Source organism: Crocodylus siamensis, unplaced genomic scaffold (genome assembly GCF_052110815.1).
Source record: "Crocodylus siamensis isolate JL-2025a unplaced genomic scaffold, ASM5211081v1 HiC_scaffold_617, whole genome shotgun sequence".
Lineage (NCBI taxonomy): Eukaryota > Metazoa > Chordata > Crocodylia > Crocodylidae > Crocodylus > Crocodylus siamensis.
The window spans coordinates 2507-10186 of NW_028325025.1; the positions used below are offsets into that span (position 1 = coordinate 2507).

Here is a 7680-nt window from a genome sequence, read left to right on the forward strand (position 1 = left end):
TGGCTGGAGGGCCAGCAATGTGCGTGACACGATCGCGCCCCGCTCAGCCTCCCGTTCTCCCCACCTGTCTCGCCCTGAACCCTCCTGCCTCTACGTGCAGGCGGGGGAGAGAAACGCTCCTCGGGGGTGGGGATGTGCAGGGATTTGGGAGCCTTTCACTGAACCACTGACTCTCCCACGCAGCCCACCCACCGGTACCATGCTGGGGAGGAAACGGGACTAAATCCTGCCCGTGGTACTGGCTGGCCTGGAGCCCGGCAATGCTCTATTGCCACTTAATCAAGAGCTTGCCACTCTGCGGCGAGTCCCCCGGTGTGTGCGAAAGCCCAGAAGCCAGGTACCCAGGTCGCAGCCGCATTGATCTAGAGGAAAAGGCAATCAGGACTCGTAGTAGAGACGGTATCTTTTATTAGACCAGCAAGAGTTTTGCAAAAAAAAGTCTTTAATTGCAAGCTTTTGGGCACAAGCACCCAGAAGCCGGTGCCCTCTTGCCCAGGGTGGAGGGCGTGCTGCTCACAGCAGGGTGGCGAGATGCCCGCAACGTCCCCTGTGCTGCTCACGTGCCTTGCAGTGCTGCAGAGGGAGGCCGCCCAGCCTGCACTCACGCCTCTGGACGCTGCTGGCCAGAGGCTTCAGAGGCAGAATAACGTTTAAAGGGGACCAGTCAGGAAGCAAAGCACAGTGGGTAGGCGCTGGCAAGCGAAAGGCAGGATTCGCTGGGATCAAACCGTTTTACGCCCCTGTAGCATGCAGGACAGCCCCGTTATAATGAGCCTCCCTGCGGCTGGGAGGAAAGCTCACCGAAAGAGAGCTGTCGTTGTCAGAGGGTGCGTCTACGCGTGCACATTTACTGCGCCGTAGCCAAAATTACTGCGCAGTTCAGGGCACATTTACACATGCGCTCCTGTACTGCACTGGCTTTGTCCCAGAAGGAGCACTGGCGCAGCCCGGTCCCCATCCCCAGGCGTGGCTGCAGCCAACACTCGATACCTCTGGGGAAGGCCTGAAAACACCCTGGCACACGTAGCAGAAAGAGGAGAACTGCCCACGGCATCGCTACACCTCCATCGTCCCCGATCAGCGGCTGTCCAACCTGTTTCGGGAACATCTCCGGTGGGGGGAGCCACCGCTTCCCCAGGCCTCTATTCCCCGGCCTCGCTGCCTGAACAGGGTAATAGGGCGACTGCAATAGGGCTCATCCATCTGCTGCACCGTGAGGCTGGAAAGATCTGCTTTTGCTGCTGACGTTGGCAAAAGGAGGGTTGTTACAAAACGAGCCGGTCAGAAGGAGGTTGTGCTGCACACCTATCTGTAACAGCCTGCGCATCGGTCACCCGGCAATTCAGAGACGGGCGATGCAGCCTCGGCTGGAGCCCCTGGTGCTGCAGCTTCGTTGCGGTCGATACTGAAACCAGCCGGAGCGAAGCTCGCTCAGGTCTGTCCACCCCTGGCACCACCCCACGTCCCCACTGCAATGTGGCTGTCTTCGTAGACAGCCCCTGATGTTTCCAAAGGAAGATGCGGGGAACTCCACGATGCCGGCGATGGAAAAAACTGTCCATAAGGGAATTTTCTTCCTACCTCCGACCACTGGTTTTGCACCATACTTCAGTGGAGTTACTCTTAATTGACATCAGTGGCAGGAGAGGTGCGCGTCTACACAGGCATGCCTGTACCGTGCAGTAAATGTGCCAACTTAGGCCAGCTTGAGCGTAAATATGCCAAGTTTGACTTTGTACCCCAGGTCAGGGCTACTCAGCACACAGGGACTGAGCTGTCTGAGAGGGGAAGAGCGAGACCCTGCTTTTCTTTAAGGAAGCATTGAAGAAAATGCATTGCAAAAGTCTGTGGGGGCATCTACCAGTAGGGCGGTGGGCGTTAAGCCTGACGTCTTTGCACAATGCCCCCTCTGCAATCGTGTTGCAAGGGTGTTTGCAAAGCCACCGAGTTGTCGATATTATTACGGAAGGAGCAGGGAGGCATGCTACCCAACCGCCAAACCGATGGGCCCAGAACCGGCCTGCTTCCGTGATCCCAACTGACCGTGACAAAGGGGAACTCAGAGTCCCCCCGCTGACAGCCGCCGGAGCAGACAGCGGGCAGCGCGCTTGGCCAGCGCAAAGCAAACGCCGCTCTGGTGCAGAGAGACAAGCTGTCCCAGATGAGCCGGGGTGGACGGCTCATTTGCTTGCCGGCAGACACAAGTCACACCCGATTTCCAGCTCCCGAGCCCTAGCTATTCGCTGTTCTGGTATCAGGAGCAGCATTATCAGAAGCTAAATGACGTCAAACAGAATCAGAGACGCACAGAGAAGTGGGGCTGAAGGGGAGCTCCAGAGCTCACCCCGAGTCCGACCCCTGCCTGCGGTAGGATCAGCCCCGTCCAGACATCCCAGGCAAACCCGCCGTCTTCTTTCGTGCGACAGAAATGGTGTCCGGATCTTGATCTGTGTGCGCTTTGGCATCGTTGTCCGTCTGGGAGCTCTTGGCCATCAGAGTCGTTTCACAGTTTCATAGTTTCTAGGGTCGGGAGGGACCTGAGCAGGTCATGAAGTCCGACCCCCGCCATGGCAGGAAAGAGCACTGGGGTCAGACGCCCCCGGCGAGGTGTGCATCCAGCCTCCTCTTAAACACCCCCAGGGCAGGAGCCAGCACCACGTCTCTTGGAAGCTGGTCCCAGACCCTAGCCGCCCTGACCGTGAAGTCGCCTCCTGATGTCTAGTCTGACTCTCCCCTCCGCCAGCTTGTGACCGCTATCCCTGGTCACTCCTGGCCGTGCTCGGGGGAACAGGGACTCCCCCGGTGCCTGCTGGTCCCCCCCACTAGTTTGTAACAGACTGAACAAAAAAAAGCGGGGTGCGGGCATCAGTCCAGGCTGGGGGTGACTGGCTGGGCCGCAGATCTGCAGAAAAGGACGTGGGGGGACAGCGGGCAATAAGATAGAGAAGAGCCAGCAGTGCGCCCTTGGTGCCAGGAAGGGTCCCGGCATCCTGCGCTGCGTCGGCAGGAGCGGTGCCGGCAGATGGAGGGCAGTGATTCTGCCCCTGTTCAGCCCCGGGGAGGCCACATCCGGAGTCCTGTGTCCAGCTGTGGGCCCCCACTGCAGAAGGCATGTGGACACGTTGAAGAGTACAGCAGAGCGCAATGAAAATGGCTGGGGGACAGGCCTGGTGGGGAGAGGCTGAGGGAAATGGGCTGATTGAGTCTATGGAAGAGAAGACCGAGGGGGATTGACTAGCAGCCTTCACCTCCCTGCAAAGAGGATGGCGCTGGGCTGGTCTCAGTGGGGGCAGACGGCAGGACAAGGAGCAATGGGCTCAAGCTGCAGCAAGGGAAGCTGAGGCTGGATATTAGGAAACACTTTCTCACTAGGGGTGTTGTGAAGCACTGGAAGGGGTCACCCGGAGAGGTGGTGCAGTCTCCATCCTTGGAGGTGTTTAAGCTGCAGCTAGACAAAGCCTTGGCTGGGATGTAGCTGGGGCTGGTCCTGCTTTGGGCAGGGGGTTGGACTCGATGTGACCTCCTGAGGTCCCTTCCACCCTCCCTGTCTGTGAAGGTGGGGTTGGACGCGTTCTTGGAGGACAGGGACATCAGCGGCTACTGAGCACAGGAGCGCGGGCACCGCCGCTGCATCGGAGCGTCCCAGACCTCAAACGCTGGAGGCTGGAAGTGGAGGACCGGGGGGAAGGCCGTGGCCAGAGCCGCTTCACTCTCCCTGCCAGCATCTGCTCTCTGCTGCTGCTGTGACACGGGAGATGGGCGAGGTGGACTTCTGGTCTGACCCAGTCAGCGTGGCCTCGTGGTTCAACCTCTCCTCTGGGACTGGAGAGTCCTGGATACCGCTCCTATACATTTTTTAACTTTGGCTCAATCGGTGTCTTGTTCGTTCTGCAAATCCCCAGTTCCCCAGCCTCCTGCCTCTGCCGTCGCACACGTTCTGCTCCCCGGTTTTCCCTTGAACAAAGAGTCAGGGGGCGGCCTGCACCACCCAACGACCCTTGTCCGCCAAGGGGCAGATTTCATGCCAGAGGCAGACCCCTGGCCCCCATCTAAAGCCCAGCCTCACAGCACCCCTCCATCTCACGCTGGCTTCGGCAGAAGTCGGGGAGCGGTTATCGCTGCCAATCCGTGCTCTCATGACGGACGGCCAGGCAGAAGACTTGCTGTTAAATCTGCTGTATAAATGAGGACTGACCCCTTGTTTCTCGTTCGTGAGACAATGCTTGGTTTCCATAGACATCCTCGTCTTCGGTTCGGAAAGGAGAAGGCCGAGCGGGGTACACAGGGGTCTACATAATCGTGACAGGTAGAGGATAAAGTGAAGAAGGACCTGCTGTTTGCCAAAAATACAAGAGCTGGGGGGCAGCGGGGGCAGATTTCAAACAACCAGGAGGAGGCCCGCTGTACAGCGGACTCCCGGAGGTGGCTGCCACGAGTAGGCGCAGGGGCAGCGAGTTCAGCCAGGAACGGGAGCGATTCGGGGAAGGCAGGGCCGTCAGGGACTGTTCAGAGGAGCAGCCGGGCCTGCATCCCCGGCAGCCCCATGCCGCCGACGGGTGATGCCTGGGGGGCCCGGGCCACGTGCCGGCCCGTCGCCTCTCCATTCCTCTCTCCCCGGGTTACTTGTGAGGGATGCAGCTCTCGAGGCATCGGCTGGTTTTATTCAGTTTGCATTTGTGGATCCCCCCCCCGCCCACTTCACTTTCTTCTCTCCCCCACCAAACCGTAGCGAGGGGATGCTGAAGGCCCTGCCTGTTGGCCAATAAAGATTTCCTGCGGGAGCAAGGGAAAGCCACAGCCCCGCACACAGAAGGGGTTGGCTAACAATCGCCCTTGCACAAAGCAACGGAAAAGGCAGCATATAAGAGCGGGCGACGTGCCAGGCGCGGGCGCTGCATACGGCCCGGAGAAGCCGGAGCGAGGATGAAGGGCTGCTGGGCGCTCGTGGTGCTGGTGGGGTGCATGGCCCCCGCGGCCGCCGCGCAATCTCAGCTGAGCTCCAACGAGGCCATTTCCCTGGCCGTCGACTTCTACAACCGAGGGCTGGCCGTGAACAACACCTTCCAGCTCCTCCGAGCCGCCCCCGACGGTGACGTGGTGAGTAGGGGGGGGAGCCCCGGGCCGCCCGACCCCCGGGGCAGGGTGTGCACGTGTAGCCCCCGCCGTGACCCCGGGCACCTCTCGGGCCTGGGGTCATCTCATCGCCCAAGACTAGGCCTTTTCTCCAAGCTAAACAGCACCGGGGGCCGGCGGGGCTGGGCTTGGACTAGGGGGACTTGGGTTCTGATACCGCTTCCCTGCGCGACCTAGAGAAGGTCACTTAATCCCCCGGGGCTCCTGTTCCTCCTCTCTCCCTCCATCTGCGAGCTCTTCCTGATCCTCCCTGGGCGCGTTTACATCCTCAGTAATGTGCAGGAATAAACGCTGGCATTTATTGCTGCTGCTGGTCTAACAGTAATAGCCCTCCCCACTGTATAGCACAACCGCTCCCAGCCTCCTCAGGGCAACTGGTCCCACTCCATGCACCGGGAGTTGCTCTCTTGCTCAAATCACAGCACTGAAGGAATCAAAGAGGCCTTTCCTTGCGGCTAACCATGAATCTGGCGTCTGGTGCTGCCCCCAGGCACCACTGAAATCGTAACCACGGGGGAAAGACCCCCACGCGATGCACACGGGACCCTTGCTGTGCATTAGCCTAATAACGAGTGTTACTAGACTAACGAGCAGTAAGCAGCACAAAATAACTGTGTGCCGGCCCTGCTGGGCAGTCACTCTCGGTACTGTGCATTTACTTAGTCCTTCATTAAGCAAGTACTGAAGTAAACGCACGATATCTCAGGTGCGTGAATGAATGTGTAGGTGCGCCCAGTCAGCGCAATCCTGCCCCGTGTCTGGGCTAGTCCTGAAGCAGATGCAGCCCTTAGCTGCTACCAAGGCTTGCTGAAAAGCAGTTTGCTGAACCACGTGGCAGAGGTTAGACTGAGACCCCTGCACGGCAATACGGACGTTGGGAGGTAAAGAAACCAGGACGAAATCATCTAGAAGGGACAGAGCAGTCCCAGTGCCGGGGCCGGCGCAACCACCAGCAGCGTGCGGCGAGAGAGAAGTGTCCCCTCTGCCTAGTTATGGTGTAAATTGTCCGGGAGCACGAGAGTGTGTGTGCACATGCATGCGTGTGCACACGTGTGTGCGTGCGTATCCTGTTGTCGGTCCAGCCTAGCTGGAAGAAGTTTACCTGGGTTTTTTATTTTTACCTGCTCGTCTTCTCGGGGTAGAAACAGACGGCTCATTTAAGGCGATCCTGGGACAAAAGAGGAAGGGCACAGCCCCTCACCCCCCCGGCAATGAACTTGAACTGCACGGCATTGTCCAGGGGCGCATTCGAGCTCATTGAGGCTCAAATATTTTGTCCATCTCTTTCCTCTCACGTATTTCACAGGTGTTGCAAGAGGGACAGCGGGCTTGTAGGATCCCGGGACAAAAGGCTTTCTCCCTCCTGCTTCCCCTAGAAATGCAACTGTTTTTACCTACAGGTCTCCAAACCGTCTGAGTTTCGGCGGCTGAATTTCACCATCATGGAGACCACGTGCCCTGTTGCGGGCCAACTCCCTTCAGAGCCGTGCCAGTTCAAAGAAAACGGGGTAAGGAGTGGATGGGGGGGGGGCTGTCCCCTGCTCTAGCACCCATCCCCTCCAATGACCAATACTACTGAGCCCCAGGCCAGGGCCAGCAGCCAGGACCACGTCCCCGGCAGGCTTGCGCAGACACGTGTTGCGCGTTGGGAGGCCGTGAACGAGAATGGGACGGCGAATCCTCCCGGCGCCGACGAGCTGTGAGCTGCCGTGAGCATCGCTGCACGTTGAAACGGTCGCCCTGCGCTGCTGGAGGATGCTTTCCTCTGACTTCAGAGGCAGTGCAAAAGTGCCTGTATCTGGAAAAGTGTCAATTTGTTATCATTTGCCTGCCCCCCGCTACCATGTGCCTTCACAGGTGCCTGTCCCCCCATTGCCTGTCCCCCCAGATACTTGACCCAGCTGTTCCTGCTCTCCACCACTAGCCCACCCTGCCACCGGCTACCCAATGCATTAGCCCTGGGCCCGGTCCCAGGTAGCTCTGGGGCAGGCCAGGACGGGAGCAGTCGACCCCGCAGCCTGTGCCCCACACACTGAGCAGTCTCCCCCATGCACCCCCCGGCACGCTGCAGGGTCTCCCCGTGCCCCCCACGCAGTCTCGCCCGTGCCCCCGGGCAACCCCAGCCCAGGCAGGGGCTCCGAGCCCAGTCCCAGCGCCAGGGCCGCCGCGCCCGCCTGCCCCGGGCTGGTGCTCACATCTAAGATGAGGCTCTGTTTTCTCCGTGGGGAGCGGGGAAATGGCCTCATCTTGGATTCGAGTGAATACGGCAAGCCGACGTGATCCAACTCCAATGCTCTCCGCTACGCCATCTCTCTCCCTAGCTCCCCAAGTAGCCACGTGGTCTCAGGGGTGCTGAAAACCTTGACCTCCCCTGGAAGCGAAGGGGAGCCAGAGGTGCTCAGGGCATCGGGCAGGGACCGGTCCCCCATTTCCTAACGTCCCGGGGCACGCTGGGCATGCAAAGGCAATCAGAAGTCAGCGGGGAGGTGCATGCGAGTCCAGGGGCAGCGCGGCGCGGGGGTGGGAGCCAGGTACGGGGTGAGGGGC

General features: G+C 59.7%; 1 protein-coding gene across 2 annotated transcripts; it reads left to right on the plus strand.

Annotated features, from left to right (window-relative positions):
* The first annotated feature begins 399 nt into the window (after positions 1-399).
* LOC149851643 (cathelicidin-2-like) lies at positions 400-6684 on the plus strand. 2 transcript variants are annotated; one of them, XM_090030534.1, is made up of 2 exons: positions 400-5097; positions 6534-6684. In XM_090030534.1, the coding sequence occupies exons 1-2, from the start codon at positions 4924-4926 to the stop codon at positions 6678-6680; spliced, it is 321 nt and encodes a 106-aa protein (XP_089886660.1). In that variant the 5' UTR covers positions 400-4923; the 3' UTR covers positions 6681-6684. The 2 variants fall into 2 exon arrangements, 1 of the variants encoding a protein (XP_089886660.1); XR_016439616.1 differs by having other exon boundaries at positions 4964-6014; positions 6534-6662.
* Positions 6685-7680: the final 996 nt, after the last annotated feature.

Excerpts from the sequence above, each read along its gene's own strand:
- LOC149851643 (XM_090030534.1), top strand. The coding sequence starts at position 4,924 with ATGAAGGGCTGCTGGGCGCTCGTGGTGCTGGTGGGGTGCATGGCCCCC. Across the intron at positions 5,098-6,533 it reads CCGCCCCCGACGGTGACGTG|GTCTCCAAACCGTCTGAGTT; the intron begins GTGAGTAGGGGG and ends TTTTACCTACAG.